Source organism: Ictidomys tridecemlineatus, chromosome 6 (assembly GCF_052094955.1).
Source record: "Ictidomys tridecemlineatus isolate mIctTri1 chromosome 6, mIctTri1.hap1, whole genome shotgun sequence".
In the NCBI taxonomy this organism is placed as follows: domain Eukaryota; kingdom Metazoa; phylum Chordata; class Mammalia; order Rodentia; family Sciuridae; genus Ictidomys; species Ictidomys tridecemlineatus.
Genome location: NC_135482.1, coordinates 98,538,572 through 98,557,800, shown reverse-complemented (window position 1 = coordinate 98,557,800; position 19,229 = coordinate 98,538,572). Strand labels below are relative to the sequence as shown.

Below are 19,229 nucleotides of genomic sequence, written 5' to 3'. Positions count from 1 at the left end.
ACAAAATATTAAATATTTTTTTTTCTTCCTCAGTAAAGGATGAAAATTGGTCTCAGTGGTCTCTTACTCCATTCCAGCAGCTCTACCCTCCTGTTTTACACAAATGACTAGGCCAGCATGTTTTGTTTGTTTTTTAATCATTAAGTGTTTTTGTACAAAAGTGGTGTATTATTTTTCATTTAAAACACCAGGGTATGGGGGAAGGATGCAAACAAATAATGACAAAGGAGATGCTTTTTTAACATTATTTTCCCTGTTTAGAAAGAAGAAAAACAAAAACATTCCAATAGTATTAAAGTCCAAAGATGAAATAGTTTCATTTTCTTCTCTAAAGGTTTATAAAAGGCCCCCTGCCTATTGATTCTACCCCTCTTTCGTGTCCAGTGGAGCCATGTTACTCTTAGTGGCCCAGGGGTTCACTAAATATCAGCCTGGGATTCTGGGCACATGGCCTAAATAGAAAGAAAGAAGCATGAGAGGATTAAAAACCTTTCCCCACAGAAATGTGGGCAAGAAGACACTTCCCTGAGCCAGCAGAAGGGACAGGTGCAGCAGCATTCCACACCCAGAGCAGAGGACCTTAGAACCCTCAATGTTCCACTTCTGCTTCCATTCCCTTTCCAGAAGATTTTTTTTGGGGGGGGGGAGGCGGGGGGGGGTATTCAAAACCAATATGCCTGTGAAAAAAAAGTGCAACATATGTTTACAATACTGGTAGAGGGAAACAAGAACAGCTTTTCCAGCTTTTACTATAATAGAAAAAAGCTGTCATGGAGATCCAAGCATAAGGTAAACATATTTGCTGATTCAACTCGTCTTTCCAATGGACTAGATTGCTGGATTAGGCATTTTGGCCACACATGGATTGATAACCACAAGACCACAATCCAGGGCCAGCCCAATTCCAGCTACATCATTCCCAATGACAATGGTGTGATGGTACCTTATAATCCTGTAATTAGGAAATTTCACATTTTCCTGTCTAATCCCAGATGTGGGAGATCAAATCTAGAACATTTGGCTTAGACCAAATGGGAATACTTGGATTGCAACCAAGTAATCACTACAAAGCAGATCCAAGCAGCAAGAAATATCATCCAGATTCTCATGGAGACTATCGTAGGATAGAGTTATAGCATGAAAGCAATCAAACCTGTATAAATAATGCTTCTTTGCTTTTTCTTTAATTAAAGAAATCCAGTGTCAAAAATTTGTGAAAATGCATTAAAAAAGAAAGGTCCAGTGACCCTTTTGCCCACTTTAACTGTCCTACCTGTACACTCTGATAACAAGAGAGTGTAGCACCTCTGTTTTTACAGGTCTCATCTCTTAAAATTAACACCTCTCTAAAAGAAAAACAAGATAGGGAACAAAGGGAAGGAAGTTCTAGTGAGAAGAGGATGCAAATCAACAGCAAACTGGAAAGCAGGAATGATATAAGAGCAAGAATGGAGTAGAGACTGCTTGAGAAATCTGGCTGAGTATGCTTTGGTTTGGGGGACTAAAGAGGCTGGACATTTAAAGTGCAATCACATTGGTAATAAATGATCATCCCTTTCTTCTGACTCCTCTCCCAGCTGGTCATCCCCCACACCACGATATGCAGCAGGCACATTGCGGGGTTTAGAACGACACACAAAGTCACAACCATCCTGTAGGAAAAGCAAATGAAATGAGAGTTTGGAATACCCGACTTAGAAAGACAAAGTTCATATTTATGGTCTAAGAATGTGTGACAAAACTGGTTTTTGCCAGGGGTAATGACAAACTCAAAATATCCAAGGATTAGCCTAATTTCAATTTAGGAAAACAAATGTATCTTCTTATTAGGCCACAGCTTCTCTGCTCCATCAATCCCTAATCTGCCCCAGTAGCAATCTGGGAGATCATCAAATTGACAGTATTGACCTTCCAGCCACATCTTAGCAAGGCCAGAAACTTATGCTATGCCACTTACTAGTTTGTACTAGGATAGCCAACTATTTTGACTTGAAGGGACTTTTGTAGTATTAGCACTCATGTCCTGTATCCCAGGAAACTCTCAGCAAACCAGGATAACTGGTTACCAACCTTCTATGAAGGCTATAGACCCAGCCAGTTGCCTTGTTACTTACTGCTACCAGGTTGCCAAGATCTTGCCAGAAGGCTAAGTGGGGAAACTGCTCCATTCCCTTGGCTCCCACCACTAGTCGCTGGTATAAGAAACCTCCAATGACATAGACAGCAACCAGTGATGCAAATCTGTAGAAAAGACGTGTACTTAAAGACCAAAACTGAACATGGTGGTATGAGTCTGTACTTCCAACTTGGGAAGCCAATACGAATCATTATTTTAATGCCAATTTGGGCCAAATCAAAAAAATGCTCAAAACGACAGAGAAAAAGCTAAAACTCAATAGATACTATTAACAGTTTCCTAAGCTACATTTGTGGAAAAGGGATGGCGGGGAGAGGGCAGGGGGTGGAAGGGAAGCTTCTTTAGAAAACCAGCTAAGAGTGTTGTCAGTCTGACAGAAACAAAGGCTCAGAAGAAAATGTGACCCAGTGTGTAACCAAGGATAACCACTACTAGATACATAATTCTGTTTTTCCATAGTTCTGATCATTTAAATAGAATAGTATTCAAAACTGTCCAGCCTTCCAATGGATTTTTTAAAAAAAGGCATCTCCAAATGCAAATACTTGTGGGGGACTAAACATTAAATCTAATTTCTTTTTTTTTTCTTTTTCTTATTAAAGAGAGAGAATTTTTTTTTTTTATATTTATGTTTTAGTTTTCGGCGGACACAACATCTTTGTATGTGGTGCTGAGGATTGAACCTGGGCCGCATGCATGCCAGGCGAGCGTGCTACCGCTTGAGCCACATCCCCAGCCCCAAAATCTAATTTCTTAAAAACCTGCAATAGTTTATAGTTAGAGTATGTTTACATGATCATCTTTCCTAATTTAGTATAACACATGCACCCACCACCATTTGTGCCTATATACCACCAAGTAGCTATAGGAAAAGAATACTCACATAACAAGTAAGATAGAACCCACGCTGAGGTGGGAGACCTCTGGGGAGCAAGCCAGGCTGCTATCCATCTCAAAGAGGTAGAAACAATCTTGGACTTTGCCTCGCTCCTCAGTCACAGGATTAAAATTGTCCTAATGAGAGGACAGAACACAATGTTTGTGATAAAATATCCAACAAAAGAAACAACCCCAAAACCATTTTGCTTCCTCCTGGTTCAGTAGTCTACTTCCATTTAAGATGGAAAATAGGTATTGGACATAGGGAAAATTGACCTATATTTTTCTGTCCACCCCAATGTAAGAATCTTATCCCCTATGAATATTCCACCCCAGGTCAATCCTTTGAATCTCTTCCCTAGGTTTATATATTCCAGGGTGCCTCACCGCTAGGGTATGTCGATTGCAGGAGATCATCACCACTGCACGACGCTGCTCCTTGCCACAATGGTTGTCATATTCATCACCCCCTTTATAGATCAGCATGATCCAATTACCTGAGGAGGGACAAGGAAAATGGTGCAATGGGGTAAGGGGGAAAGGAGAGGCAACTCTAGGTAGTATGGCAGAGTGGAATCAAAGAATCAAGTGAAATTAGTTTTAATTAAAATAACCCTTATGGGAATGAGCTCTGTATATCAGATGTGCCACACTAAAACTTTGCTTCTTTTTTTTTTTTTTTTAAAGAGAGAGAGAGAGAGAATCTTTTTAATATTTATTTTTTAGTTTTCGGAGGGCACAACGTCTTTGTATGTGGTGCTGAGGATTGAACCCTGGCCACACCCATGCCAGGCAAGTGCGCTAACGCTTGAGCCACATCCCCAGCCCTAAAACTTTGCTTCTTTACAAAGCGTGTTCCCTTGTTTTAGGAACTAAGAACCACATATCTATGTAGGAATCATCTTAATTTTCTACATTGATAGGCAACTGGTAGTGTGAAAATAATTATTTTCACCTTAACAAATATTTGTTAAGGTTCCATACCTTAACAATAATTCACGTTTTCAGAACACCTGCTAATACCAAAAGAAGAAGTAATTATAAATCATTTATTACCAAAAGAAAAGCAGCAGGGACAAGATGAATTATTTGCAAATTCAAAGTGGATGATTTTATTGAAATGGTAATGCATTTCTCTTCTTTAGCATTTACTATGTTCAACGTTCTTTTGCAAAAAAATATCACCTGACTTAACAATCATGTAAGGTCAATAGGGTAAGGATTTTGCTTCTAATTTTTTTTGTTTTTGGTACTGAGGATTGAACCCAGGGGTGCTCAACCACTAAGCCACATCCCCAGCCCTTTTTTTCTTTTTAGAGAGAGGGTCTCACTGAGTTGCTTAGCATCTCGCTATTTTGTTGAGGCTGGCTTTGAAATCATGATCCTCCTGCCTCTGCCTCCTGAGCCACTGGGATTACAGGTTTCCAATTTTGCCTGTAGAAAACAAGCTTAAAAAGGTAAAACAATTTTTCAAAGTCATAGCATTAGGAAATATGATGAGCAGTAAAAAACCCACTCATCTGACCCTAGCCATAAAGCTCTTGTGTTATGTTTTATTATATTATTTAAAGGAATAAATATCTCTACTAGAGACCTTAGTTATTTGTTTTTGGGATGGAATTAGACCATAAGTGCTCATAGACTTCTTTACAGCAATATGATTTTATGACTTGAGAAATATCACCCCTGGCACAAGTTAATGGGGAATATTTTATAGATAAATTGTTTTGCAAAAAGTCTTGATCTCTTAAAATTTAACTGGAAAGCTTTGGTTAATTTGGTAGGAAATGGTGGTGGTTGGTGTGGAACAAAGTAAGTATTTGGGTGAATAAAAGGTCTACAGGCCACACAATTTTGGTTAGACTGTTCTTTTTTTATATGTGTATCTGTATATGTGTGTGTGTGTGGTGGTACTAGGAACTAAATCCAAGGGTACTCAACCACTGAGCTACACCTCCAGCCCTTTTTATTTTGAGACAGGATCTCACTAAGTTGCCCAGGCTGGCCTTGAATTTGTAATCCTCCTGTCTCCTGAGCTGGGATCATAGGCATGTACTGCCACACCTGGTTTTTCACTACCTTCATACATTAAGTGTTCTCAACTGTGGTTTCAGGGCAGCAGTGGAACTAGGTGTCCTGTGGTTTATAGTCTTGGATGTGTCAAACTACACATAACATATACTGGAAAAGACTGGGAAAAAATAAAAATAAGACTGTCAAAACAATTGATTTGAGATTAATCAACAGGGAAAATCTTACTTCCATTGAAGATGTGTGTCTGATTGAGTCTCCCTACTACTGTCTCTTTTCCATTACTTTTGTTGATCTGTACCAGGCCTGCTCCAGAGGTGTGGTTGCCAGCTTCCCGGCATACCCTGAATATGTAGATATATGTGTCTGAGCCCTGGCCCACGGTGCTCTCAAAGCTGAAAGGCAAAGTGGGAAGAAAGGAAGAGTAGAGTTACTAGCTATTAGCCTCACGAAGAACCAGCTTTCCTCCCTTTCTTTGATAATAATAAAAAAACATGCTTCATTTATTTATCTGATATCATGGCTGAGTAGTATTTGTTGAGTTATAAAATATTCATGACCTTGATAGACCATAATTGGTGATACATAATTACAATATACCACCCAATGCAGCTAGATACTTCAAATATTTCTAGAATGCTTATTCTAAGCTATGCGAAAGTGTTATTTACTACTTCCCCAGGAACATGAGAGACACTGCTTTTTTTTTTAAAGAGAAAATTTATTTTTACAGAGTGCACATACCATATATACTATACCATGTTTTATAAACAACCATAATTTCGTAAAATTCTTCAGTGAAAGAAATACTAAATCCTTCTTCCCAATATGGCACGATTATAGAACCATATATCACAAAGACACTGTTTCTTAAGGATCACCTTCAAATTTATCTGAAGACTCCTGACACCAACAATGATATGTACAGGCCTAAAGATGTTCACCCGATACTACTAAAGTCCTATTATATGAAGGTATCAAATAATGCTTGGATTTCCATAAGCTGGTTCCCTGAATCCAGTCTTAGAACCAGCTACTCTACTGTGAAAGGTTAAGAGAACCATGTTATACTAACAACTGGATTGAGAATTTTCTCTATATCATTGAAGAAAGAAGGGTATCATGGTCCAATAAAACTAATATCAGAACCTGTTATTTTACATGGATTTCCTCCAGATTAAACGTGAAATAAAATCAATAAAAAGAAGACTCTTTATTAATAAAGATACTCTCCCAAGCCCTTTACGGTTCTTCTCATTTACCTTTTGTTAAACAGTGGAGTTAGCCTCTGCAACAGAGCCAACTCACTCTTTGACTCTTTTTCCTTGTCTCCTACCAGGTCACAAGTTTTTTCTTCTGTCTGCCAGGATTCTCTCACTGCCACAGCCAGGAACAACAGCAGTAGCAATCTAGTCCTCCAGCTACAGAAAGGGAACATCCTTTTGGAAGAGTGTGTATTACGTAGGGCAGGCAGGATCAGGAGAGAAGGGAAAGAGATAAAGCATGTGAACATGTAATAAATGAATGATATTCTGATTGTGCAGAAAGTATGATTCTTTGGCATAAACAACAAGTAGTTCATTTTAATATCTTTATAACAAGAACACCTATAGCAGAAAGCCCAAAAATAAACTTTTAGTCTAATTTACAGAGGAATCTTCCAAAACAAACTGTGGGGGTGAGAAAAACGAAAAGAGAAGAGTAAAAGAATTATTTAATTTTGCTAGCCTGGGAACAGCCATCCTTGCTTCTTTACTGTCTGGAGAAAAGTTAGATTGCCTCATTAAAGTTTAATATTAGTTCACAAATAAAGCTTAAACCAGTGGCCTTCCCTAAGAAAACACTCATTATGATTTCAATAAACCCTTAAATATGTCTAGTTGGAAGTTATTAAAACTTGAATATTTTGGCCCTAACTTCTCATATCATTATTCAGGAACATTTAACAATCCTCCTTCATATTTACTCTAAGAATGCAGAATACAGGTAAATAAATCTCAAGTATTAGGTGCTGCAGATGTATCTACTCTAATATTTCATCTTTGAAAAATCATTCAAATTATAGGAAAAAGAAAAGTCTATCGATTAAAATAAGTGGTTTCATGAAGTCACCCAAAACCAAGTCACATCTGCATTTTGACTACAAGTCACAAACTTTCAAGGGCTTTTTTATTTTCAGTAAGTATAGTTGTCTTTGACAGTCCAATCTGATGGCAACTCTGGGTTCATCTGATGCTTGTATTACTCCAGGAATGGAATAACATCGTGACTCTGTTTCTCAAATTCCTTTTCTCTAATCCATTTTCGTATTCAGGCACACTGGTTTACTCTTGCAAAAGATTTCATTATGGCATCCATTAATCCTTCAGACCATTGCTTCTTGTTAGTTTCATAAAATATCACTAATTTTCCCAGGACAAAGCTTAACTCTTCCAAATTTTTCTCACCTGAGATGGGTAAATGGAACCTCCAACACTGAGCCCTGAATGCACTTTCCCTTCTCCCCTCAACAAATTTACATTTTACCATCTATTTCTCACACCCCATTAGGCCAACAAATGCTTAGGAAGTTATCTACCTGACTGTGTGTACATCAATTAATTGAATAAATATTAATTAAGATATTTTCATGAAATAATTAGCCAAGAGGTCAAAGGCCCCCATAACATAGTTAAAGCACCATAACCACAAGAGCAGGAAACACAATGAAATAAAAGCCTCTGGCCAGGTATTGCTGGAAGCACTTAACATCTAACTATGCAAGAAATACAATTTTTGTCTCTACTTAATAGATAAGAAAACCGACACAGCTAGTGGAGCATACCAGATAGTCTGGTTCCAGAACTCATGGTCTATGCATAATTTTTGGGGGGAATGAAAGTAGGCAGCCAAAGCTGTGCTGCCCGCCCCTGCCTTTTTTTTTTTTTAAAAGCAAAGCAAGAAGGGGAAATGACTTCTCACCCAGTTGACTAAATAGGAGGTGGAATAAAGAACTCAGATCTCAAACTTCCACCTTCCCTAAGTAAACCTATCACTCAACACACAACGTGACCAGTTGATTCACTAAAAAGAAATTATACTACTTTTGTTAGATTGATCTGGCATGCCATTTACCTTATGTTCTCTCGGGGCCTAATTTGAAATGTTAACTTCAGGCTCTCAAGATCTTTTTTTTCCAGAAGCAGTTTCTGGAAGGATGCTCACAAAGAATGCTGTGTTCTTTGGCCTCAAAGTTAGTTCCTTATTTGTAAACAGTTGATGGTTTCTCTTCCCAAATGAGAACAAAGAATCTCACAAAACTGGGAAGAGATGGAGAGCTAAATACCCTGCAGCTGGCATTAAGAGCTACCTTTTCTCTTATTGGTTCAAAAAGTTAGAATGAGAGTAAATTAACATTCTTCTTTCTTTTCTGCTTAAGGTTTGATTATCAATTTAAGCTATTTCCTTTTTTTTTGTACCAGGAATTGAACTCAGGGGCACTTAACCACAATCACACACCCAGCCCTTTTCATATTTTATTTTGGGACAGGGCCTCACTGAGTTGCTTAGCTAAGTTGCTGGGGTTGGCTTTGAACTTGCCTCTTCCTGCCTCAGCCTACTAAGCCACTGGGACTACAGGCGTGTGCCACTGCCTCTGGCTAAGCTGTTTCTTTTTGATTTAGTGTAGCCTATGCTCTAAATACTTTGCCTAGATTATATTCGTTAACCTTCACAACCCAGAAAAGTAGGTATAATTTTTCCCATGTTTAACATGAGGAATCCAAGACTTACAGAGTTACTTGTTCAATGCTATACAAGTTATCTGAGCAACCTGGACAACTCACGGCATAAAGATATTTACTGGAAAACAACTGATAAACAAAAGGGCACAACAATTATAAAGAGTATTGAAATCCAAGGGCTGGGTAATCCATTTTTGATATGCTACACTTACATTCACAAGGTACAAATGTTTGTCTAGACACTTTCGACAAAAGGAGAGGATTTCAGAATCTTGAGAAATCTTTAATTTTCTTATTCTATAAAGATAGAACTATTTGGCAATACTGAAAAATTCTCCTTAAGTGGGATCGCCAATGGCAATGCCAGGAATTGGGAAGCAGTTACACCACTGGGCCTTGGTAGCACACTTCCTCACCATCACGACTAGCCATGCCCATTTTCCACTTATCAATGGAAATTCTTACTCCCCGCCCCCCGTTCATTTCTGATTCCTTATTTCCTCTCCCGCAGCAACCTACACATTTAGAAGAACAGCCTCAATTGGTCAAAAAGCCCAATGTTGAAAGAAAGAAACTCTTGAGTAGTAGTTCTGTGTCCCAAGAGTTGAAGCTCCCCACAAGAAGGAACACGAGACAATCCCAGTTACTCTTCTCCACACAAAGCAAACATTTTCCTTAAACCTCTCGTAGGATTTTCACTTTCCAACTGCTTGGAGCCAATCCTTATTCAAACGAGACCACTTCACCTCCTTTCATGATGCATGCCCAAATTCCTTCTGTAAATATCCAGTGACTCTTCAAACCTAACTCCATAGCTGGGGACCTTCTATTCTCTGTCTTTCAAACATCTTTAAGTCCTCTTTCTAGTCTTTGAAGTCCTATCTCCCTTATATCTTTCGGGAGTCTGCGCCTCCCTGCCTTCACCTCTATTCTGCTCTAGGGCTCATGTGCCACATCTTTGGAAGAAAACTACTGCCAAGTGAGACTTTGCGATCCTGGCTCAGAGGTGTGAGCAAACCCCAGCCCGCCTCCTCCTCCACGCCCCTCAGACTCACGTGTCACGGGCAAATGGCGTGGCCAAAGCTCAGAACCCCCTGGCGAATAGCTTTCTGAGAATGGGAGACCGGGCTAGCAAGGGGCCAGCCACAGACCCCGGTCCCAGAGATCGTGTCAGGGGCGAGCGTTTCCCCAGGCGCCTTGCTGTGCCCTACTCCGGGAACCGGAAACAGGAAGCGCCAGGCAGCGGCTGGGCAACTGCTCCTCCCACTAGACCCCGCGGCATGTGACTACAGAACCATTTCTCCCTTTTCTCCTTCCCGGTCTCACTGACAACCCTAAACGCTGATTGGCCGATATCCTAGGGTGTTTAGCCCCGCCCCTACCGTTAATTCCAATTACAATGGAGACTGTCAAATTTGGGTTCTGCTTTTCACTTCGCCTTTCTACCAATGGGGGTCTCAGAGTTCCGCCTCCGGGCACGCTTTGCTCGCGCGCCCAAGTCACGCGGGGGTCACGCCCCAGGTCGACTTCTGATAGGTCCGCTTGAAGAGGGTACGTGAGGGCGCAGGAAGCAGAAACTACGCAAAGCGGCCCGCGCTGCGGCCTTTCTGGGAATTGCAGTTCTTTTGCCAAACATTTTTGTTCAGCGTCTCCCCAGATTCTAAGCAGCCTGTGGGAGCCGCTGTTCCGCCGTCTGTGGGCTTGAGTATACCTGCGTACGGGTGGCCGCTATAGAACTATGGGGTCGTTGGTGTCTTGGTTCTATTAACAACACTTTTTTCTTTACGTCCTTTTCACGGTGTAGTACCTTGGGGTGTTATGTTGTTGTTGTTACCGTTATTTTTATCTCTCATCTTGTGGCATTTGCTTGATAAGCAGACTCTGCAACCATCGGTGTTCACCAGAAGTTTCTTATGCATGCCCTGTTCTTTTCATCTCTCTGCATTTCTGGTGTCCTGGGGAACAAGCAACAACAGTTCTAGTCTTTGTGTCTTTGGTAAGATCCTTTGCGGTTTCCTTATGTTTTATTAGCTATTTGTCGAAGCCCTGCTTGTTCTTAGAACTTAATTCAGATATTCCGGCTACTGTAACTTCCTGGATTCACTCCCACAATGAACTCTTCCTTCCTCAGAACGCTGGTTTGTTGGCTTGTGCCTGGCTTCATTTATCTTGTTTTATTCTGCTTGACATTACTTGACTTGTTTGTGTCTCCCATGCAAATAGGGGCCGCCTTATTAGAACTGTTACCGTGTTTTGAATCTAATAATAATATTAATATCATCAAAAATGTGCACATCTCTGAGGGGCTGGGCACTTTTGTAAGTGCCTTTTTAAATTTTTAAAAATTTTTTAATGTCTTAGAAGGAACCCAACTTTTATTTTACTGAGAAAATAATTTGATCAGCACAGTGGCTAAAGTTTTTTTTCTGATAAATCTGAAACAGACTTCTGGTAGGGGAGTTCACAGTAACTCACAGCTGTTAATGCCTTTCTCTGTTTTCCCCCTGAGTGTCACACAGAGTAATGCTTGGGAAAGTCCTTCAGAGCCCCAGGTGGCCCACGATTTCACAGGTAATTAGAAAATTTGAATCCCTTGATGAAAATTAAGTTTAATTATTAAGTGTTAAGTATTTGAATTTTTTTTTTAAAGAGAGAGAGAGATAATTTTTTAATATTTATTTTTTAGTTTTCGGCAGATGTTACAACATCTTTCTTTGTATGTGGTGCTGAGGATCAAACCTGGGCCGCACGCATGCCAAGCCAGCGCACTGCGGCTTGAGCCACATCCCCAGCCCTAAGTATTTGAATTTTAAGTCAGAAATAGAAAATCTGATATTGCATGAAACTACTAGCAAATTAAGGCCCTGTGAAGCCTGAGGTAGTATGCCATGTGGCCATATATTTAGAGTCCTGGATAGCAGTGCAGTGTTCCTGGGCTAATGTGACTCCATTTGGATCTTGATGCCACCTGTTCCTGGGGCTGCTTCCTAGCACTGTCTCAAAGGTTGTTCTTTGGGCTCAGCATCAACTGTGTAAGTGCTGTTAAAAAAGTAGTAAGTAGTTCACTTAATTCACACCATCCTTATGAGGAAGTATCATGTGATTTTTCAGATGAGTAAAATAGCTAAGTATATAACCCGCTCTGGGTGCCGTAGCTATTAAATATTCAAATTTAGGCACATAATCTCCAGAATCCCGCTCTTAATCCTTGAACCACCACACTGATTGTATATTATTCTACATTTGTTAGTGCCAGGCATGTTGGTGTGCCTATAATTCCAATGACTAGAGAGGCTGAGAAAGGAGGATAGAGTTTGACATTAGCCTTGGCAACTCTGTGAAACTGTATTTCAAAATAAAAACTAAAAACTGCTAATCAGATCCCCCTGGATTCAGTCTCCAGGACAATAAAACCCCCCCATATCACAATTGTTTATTAATTGATCTATTTAGTTCTGGGTTGGATATTGGATGTTTCCTCAGGGAAAAAAGTTAAAAGATGATTTTCCTTCTTATAATAAGAGTAATTTGAAATCAGAAAACAGAACAACAAAAATCATACATAAACACAACAAAAGGTTGCATGTTTTCTTCTTGGAAGTAGTTGTTTCCTTTCTTAAAAAAATGAGTACTTCTCCATATCATTAATTTTCCAGATAGACTTCATGTTTTTTCTGGTGTTGGGGAATCAACTCCAGGGCCCAACATGTTCAAATAAATTTTTTAATAGCTGCATAATATTTAGTTTTATAGTTTTATCAATTGTTATTTAATCTATAAATGTTGGGCATTTAAGGTTTTTCTATTGAATTGCTTTTATAAATCCATTCAATAAACATTCACTGAGCAATTACTATGTGCCAAAACTATTATGTAAGTGTGTGTGTGTGTGTGTGTGTGTGTGTGTCTGTGTGTGTGTGTGTGTGTGTGTGCCTGTGGTGCTGAGATGGAACCCAGGGCCTCATGCATGCTAGGCAAGTGTGTTACTACTGAGCTACATCCTATTAGCCCTAGCCTTATTATAAGTTTTCAGGGTAGAGAACTAAGACAAAAGTTCCTGTTTTAAAGAACCTTTAACTGGGCTGGGATTGTAGTTCAGTGGTAGAGCGCTTGCCTAGCACATGCAAGGCACTGTGTTCAATCCTTAGCATCACCTAAAAATAAATAAACAAAGGTATCATGTCCATCTGCAACTAAAAAAAATTAAAAAAACCAAAAATCCCCACATGGGTTCAGTGATGCATGCAGTAATCCCAGTGACTCTGGAGGCAAAGATAGGAGGATCATAAGTTCAAAGGCCGGCCTCAGCAACTTAGGAACTCAGCAGCCTCTGTTTCAAAATAAGAAATAAAGGACTGGGGATGTAAAAAGGTCCTCTAGGTTAAGTCCCCAGTACAGAAAAAAAACAAAAACAAACAAAAAAACCCTCAAAATCCTAAAAACCAAAAACTTTCATTCTAGAATTGAAATTCATTTGTTGGTGAATTCAAGTTTGACTTCAGAAAGTGTGCCTCTTGGTCATTGCCTAGAGTAGCATTGAGTTGGTGGGTGAGAAGTGTACATGTTAAAAGTGGAGAATAGGTCAGAAATGCATTTAGTAGGTAGAATAACCACTCAAATAATAACTACAGAAATTGTGGGGGTGGAAACCGAGGTGGGCTCCTCTTCCTAATCAGTTGCAAATAAACTAGATTACTTACTGCATGTAGGGTCTCAATGCATGTTCTGGGTGCTTTCTGTGTTTGAACTTCAGAGAGGTTTTCGTCAAGGGCAAAAGTTGTTGAGTCTAATCTGGGAGCCTTTCTGGGAATGACTTCTTTAACCTCTTGACACGGTTCTTCTGTGTGAACCTTGTGTTAACAGATTTTTGACCTGGTTTCACTGTTAACAATATCCTTCCTGGGCTGAAGTTATGATTCAGTGGTAGAGCGCTTGCCTACCATGTGTAAGTTACTGGGTTTGATTCTCAGCACCACATATAAATAAGTAAAATAAAGGTCTATCAACAACTAAAAAAAAATATTTAAAAAAATCCTTCGTGCTTACAGTTTCTGATCTGCTCCGGGATCTTTTGGAATTTATTTGGTGGTTTCTCAATCTTGCTATGTATGTATTCAATGTGCCATCTTGAACCAGATTTCAATTTAACATTTTTCACTGATTCCTTTTAAAATAATCCCATTTAACGTATTTCAAAGACTAGTTTTTTTTTTTTTTGGTAACTTTCAGTTTACTATAAGTTAACATTTATTAAAAAATGGAAGATAGTACAAAGAACGCTGGTATATGCTCTACCTTGATTCTTCAATAGTTTACCTGTTGCCCCATTTACTTATTTTCTCTTCCCCACTAATCTACCCTCCCCATTGGTTCATTTTGAACAATTTAAGAATAAATGTTTCATTACAATAAATACCTCAGGGTGTGTTTCCTAAGAGCAATGGCATTCTCTTGCATTAATGCAATATAATTATCAAAATCAAGCACTATAGGGCTGGGGATGTGGCTCAAGCAGTAGCGCGCTCGCCTGACATGCGTGCGGCCCGGGTTCGATCCTCAGCACCACATACCAACAAAGATGTTGTGTCCGCCGAGAACTAAACAATAAAACATTAAAAATTCTCTCTCTCTCTCCTCTCTCACTCTCTCTTCTCTCACTCTCTCTTAAAAAAAAAAAATCAAGCACTATAACCTTGACATAATATTATCAAATTTGTAGTCCATATTCAGAATTTCATCATCTGTCCCAATAAATACTCTATAAGTACTTTCCATTCCCCAACCATTGGAGCCAAACCAGAAGCACCTAATGCAATTAGTTGGTTATCTTATTTGACCTTGAAAATTTGAAGGTCCACCTATTTTGTATAATGTCTCTCAGTTTGCATTTGTCTTTTGTTTACTCCTCCCATGGTCAATACTGGTGATTAAACCCAGGGGTTCTTTACCATGAGCTACATCCCCTGCCCTTTTTATTTTTTATTTTGAGAGAAGCTCTCCCTGAATTGCCTAGATTACCCTTGAACTTGTGATCCTTTTGACTCAGCCTCACCAGCAAATGGGATATCAGGCATAATAACTTTTTTTTTTTTAACAGGAAAAATTTAAAGAATTATTTTCTAGTAGAGATGATCAATTACTAAAAAATGATAAAAGGACTATGTTATACAGAAGTAACAATAAAGGAAGTAACTTAAAAACTTAAAGGAAATGTTCCCCTCCCCAACCACAAGTTCAGAAATTCAGACCTCTGAGGAGAGGGTGTGGTTCCTGTCACAGGAACAGGCAGCCCCCTGATGAGGCAGAGACATTGCTTTTGGAGGATATGGGCCACTGTTGAATAGCCAGTGGGAGTCTCTTTATGGTGATTCTCTTATTCTTTTGATATGTTCATATTATTTTTTGATTAATTCTATACTATTCAGGCATATAAGATATTCCATGTTTATCTTATACTTTTCAACATTGGTGAATCTAAAGGACATTATGCTAGGTGAAGTAAGACATGCAAAAAGAAAACTTTGCATGATTTCTCTTGTATATGAAATCTTATAAATCAATCTAAAAAAATTACATACAAAGATCAGAAAGGTAGTTACCAGGGATGGGGGTAGAGGAAATGAGAAAGTGTAGGTCAAGGGGTACAAGTTTGCAGTTATATAGGATGAATAAATACAGTTTTTGATACATAATATGAAGACAGTAGTTAATGATATCATATTGTATACTGAAAATTTACCTAGAAAGTAGATTTTAGATATGCTTCCCAAGAAAGGGAGAGGGTGAGAGGGAAAGAAGAAAAGAAGAATAAAAGATGGGAAAAAAGTGGATAGGTTATTATATGAGATGATGGATATGTTAATTTCCCTGATTATAGTAGTCACTTCTATATTATATTGTCTGTAATTATATTGTCTATGTTATAGTGTCTGTAATCAAAACATATTACAAATATGTAGAATAAAAAATAACAGCAACAACAAAAACTTTTGTACTTTTCTTACCCTAGAATCCATCATTTCTTAAGGGGTTCTTTAACAGAGAAATCAAGACCTGATTACAGTTGGTATTTACTGTTACTTATATGCCATTGCTCTAATCCCTCTCAGCAGAGTTAGGAAATCTATGTATATTTCTGAGATTGACCCAGGTTCCCAGTATACTTAACATAATTGCTGTGTACATTTGTTCACACGAAAGAAAGCACAGGAAGTAGTTTTATAACTGATAAATAATAGCACTATGTAAAGCATGCCTATTAAGTAGTGTTCAGTGTTTGTTTAAAGTTCTATTTTTTTTTCTTGTTGGGGTAAAATATATTTTTAAAAATTAAAATATAAATAGGGCTGGGGATGTGGCTCAAGCGGTAGTGCGCTCGCCTGGCATGCGTGCGGCCCGGGTTCGATCCTCAGCACCACATACCAACAAAGATGTTGTGTCCGCCAAGAACTAATAAATAAATAAATATTAAAAATTCTCTCTTCTCTCTCTCTCTCTCTCTCTCTCTCTCTCTCTCTCTCTCCTCTCTCTTAAAAAAAAAAGAAAACAAATCCATTTACAATAGCAACTAAAAAATTAAATACTTAGGTGTAAATTTAATCAAGGAGGTAAAAGACTTGTATCCTGAAAACTATGAAACATTGATAAAAGAAAATACAAAAAAAAGTGAAAAGTGAAAAGATAATTTTATTTTTATGGATTGGGAGAATTAATATTGTAAAAGTGTTTACACTTCCAGATTTGGTCTACAGATTCATCCAATCCTTGTTGAAATTTCAGTGTCATTTTTCATGGAAATGGAAAAAATCATTAGGATTTGTATATGGAATTCCCCAAACCCAAAATGATAAAACCCCCAAAATAACAAAACGAAACAAGCAAAGAACAATTACCATAAACAAACCTGGAGGTCTCATATTCCCTGATTTCAAAACGTAAAGTGGTTGGAATCAAAACAATGTGGTACCGGAGGGTGGTGCCTGCCTATAAACTCAACTACTCAGGAGGCTGAGGCAGGAGGATCATAAGTTTGAGGTCAGCCTGGGCAAATTGGACTCAATCTCACAATAAAAAATAATAAAAGATTGTTGGTATAGCTCTGTATTAGAGTGCTTGCCAGCATGCAGAAGGTCCTGGGCTCATTCCTCAGAACTTGATTAAAACCAAAAACAGAATAAAAAATAAACCAAAACCAGCATGGTATTAGTATAAAAACAGAAACATCAAAAAGTGGGATAGGATAGAAAAATTCCAAAATAAACCCATGCATTTATGGTCAATCAATTTTTGACAAAAGTGCTAAATAGGACACACAATGAGTGAAGGACAGAGTCTTCCATAAATTGTATTGGGAAAACTAGAAATCCACTTGGAGAAGAATAAGATTAAATCTTAGTATTATGCTGTTTTTAGTCAGCTTTTTCACCGCTGTGACTTAAAGACTCGATTGGAGAGGAGGAAAAATTTATATAGGGCTCATGGTTTCAGAGGTCTTAGTAGGTAGAAGGCTGGCTTCATTCCTCAGGGCTCGAGATGAGGTTGAATATTATGGTAGAAGAGTGTGGCGGAGGGAAGCAGCTTACATGGTGGTCAGGAAGCAGGGAGTCAGTCCCCACTTGCCATATACAAATATATACCCTAAAACCATGCCCCAATTCCCACCTCCTCCAGTCACACCCTACCACTTCAGTTGTCACTCAGTTAATCCCTAAGAGGGGATTGATTCAGTGATTGGATTAAGACTCTTATAGACCAATCATTTCTCCTCTGAACCTTCTTGCATTGTCTCACACATGAACTTTTGGGGACACCTCACATGCAAACCATAACATAGGCTATAATAAAAATCAACTCAATTAAAGTTATAAGACTCCAAATTATCAAACTAATAGAGAAAAACAGGAAAGCTCCATGATATTGGTTTGGCAATGATATTTTGTATATGACCTTGAAAGCACAGATAATGAAATCGAACAGACTGATGGGATTACATCTGAAAACCTTTGTGCAGCCTAAGAAACTTCGAAGTGAAAAGACAACCTTAGAAGAAGGAGAGCCTTTTCACCAAGATGATGCTGAAAGCTAAGAAGGAAGCTCCTGCCCTTCCCAAAGCTGAAGCCAAAGCAAAAGCTTTGAAGGCCAAGAAGCGTGTCCACAGTCATAAAAAGATGATCTGCACATCATCTACCTTTCGGAGACCCAAGACATTGAGGCTACAGAGGCAGCCTGTTGGGTGCAGAGCAGGCTGAACTGTGTTGTCTGTAGGGCAGGCTGAACTGTGTTGTCTGCAGGGCAGGCTGAACAGATGTTGGCTGCAAGATAGCCCACACACTCAAACCCCCCTCTGTCTGGTCCTTTATCACCTGTTTGCCTCAAGTCTGAACATTCAACCCCGCTCAAGGCTGAACACTTAACCCCCCCTTGGGCCACCAAGGCATCTTGCAGACCCAGAGGCCCCATTAGATTTGGGCTATAAAAACTCCCTTCTGTCAAGCCCCCCTCTCTCTTGCTCTCTCTCTCTCTTGCTCTCTTTGTCTTTCTTGTGCTCTCTCTGTCTCTTGCTCTTGCTTTCTCCCTCTTCATCTCTCCTCTTCTCTTTTTTTTTCTCTCTCTCCTTCTTTCCTTCTTTCTTTTCTCCTCTGTTGCACTGCTGCAATAAAGATCTTTTGGTTGTTCTTTTATAGCCCAAATATCCTGGGAAGAGCGCCCCCAGGACAAACAAGCTTGACCACTATGTCATCATCAAATTCCCTCTGATCACTGAGTCAACCATGAAGAAGATTGAAGACAACAACTCACTTGTGTTTATTGTAGATGTCAAGGCCAACATCAACACCAGATCAGACAAACTATAAAGAAGCTCTGTGACATTATGTGGCCAAGGTTAACACCCTGATCAGGCCTGATGGAGAGAAAAAGGCATACGTTTGACTGGCTCCTGATTATGGTGCTTTGGATGTTGCCAACAAAATCGGGATCATCTAAACAGAGTCCAGCTGTCTATGTATACTTTTTTTTTCCAACATAAAAAGGAGAAAAAATACTTGCAAATGATACATCTGATAAAGGGCTGACATCCAAATATATAAGGAACTCAAATAATAACAAGAAAAAAAATTACTCAATTGAAAAATGGATGAAGAATCTGAAAAAATATTTCTCAAAAGATACAAATGGCCAGAAGAGCTATGAAAAATGCCCAGCATTACTATATCTTTAAGGAAATGCCAATTAAAACCAAAATGAGCTCTGTTAGCTTTTCATTGCTGTGATCAAAAGTCCTTACCAGAACAACTTAAGAGAGGAAAGTTTATTTGGCTTACAGTTTCAGATATTCAGTCCATGATTGGCCAACTCTATTGCTCTAGGCCCAAGATGAGGTAGAACATCATGGCAGAATGGTGTGGCAGAGGAGTGCTGCTCTTCTTTTTTTGGTACTAGGGATAGTACTCAGAGGCACT

The 19,229-nt window shown here is 39.0% G+C and overlaps 1 protein-coding gene and 1 pseudogene across 2 annotated transcripts; one reads left to right on the top strand and one right to left on the bottom strand.

Moving 5' to 3' along the window:
* Positions 1–120: 120 nt before the first annotated feature.
* Positions 121–10,090, bottom strand: M6pr (mannose-6-phosphate receptor, cation dependent). Of its 2 annotated transcripts, XM_078015276.1 has the most exons (7): positions 9,825–10,082; positions 6,310–6,486; positions 5,276–5,442; positions 3,404–3,513; positions 3,021–3,151; positions 2,115–2,241; positions 121–1,652 (listed from the first exon to the last, which is right to left on the bottom strand). In XM_078015276.1, the coding sequence occupies exons 2-7, from the start codon at positions 6,483–6,485 to the stop codon at positions 1,530–1,532; spliced, it is 834 nt and encodes a 277-aa protein (XP_077871402.1). In that variant the 5' UTR covers position 6,486; positions 9,825–10,082; the 3' UTR covers positions 121–1,529. The 2 variants fall into 2 exon arrangements, with proteins under 2 accessions (XP_077871402.1, XP_077871403.1); XM_078015277.1 differs by lacking the exons at positions 5,276–5,442; positions 6,310–6,486 and having other exon boundaries at positions 9,825–10,090.
* Positions 10,091–17,824: 7,734 nt separating this feature from the next.
* On the top strand, positions 17,825–19,029 carry LOC144378391 (large ribosomal subunit protein uL23-like; annotated as a pseudogene).
* Positions 19,030–19,229: the final 200 nt, after the last annotated feature.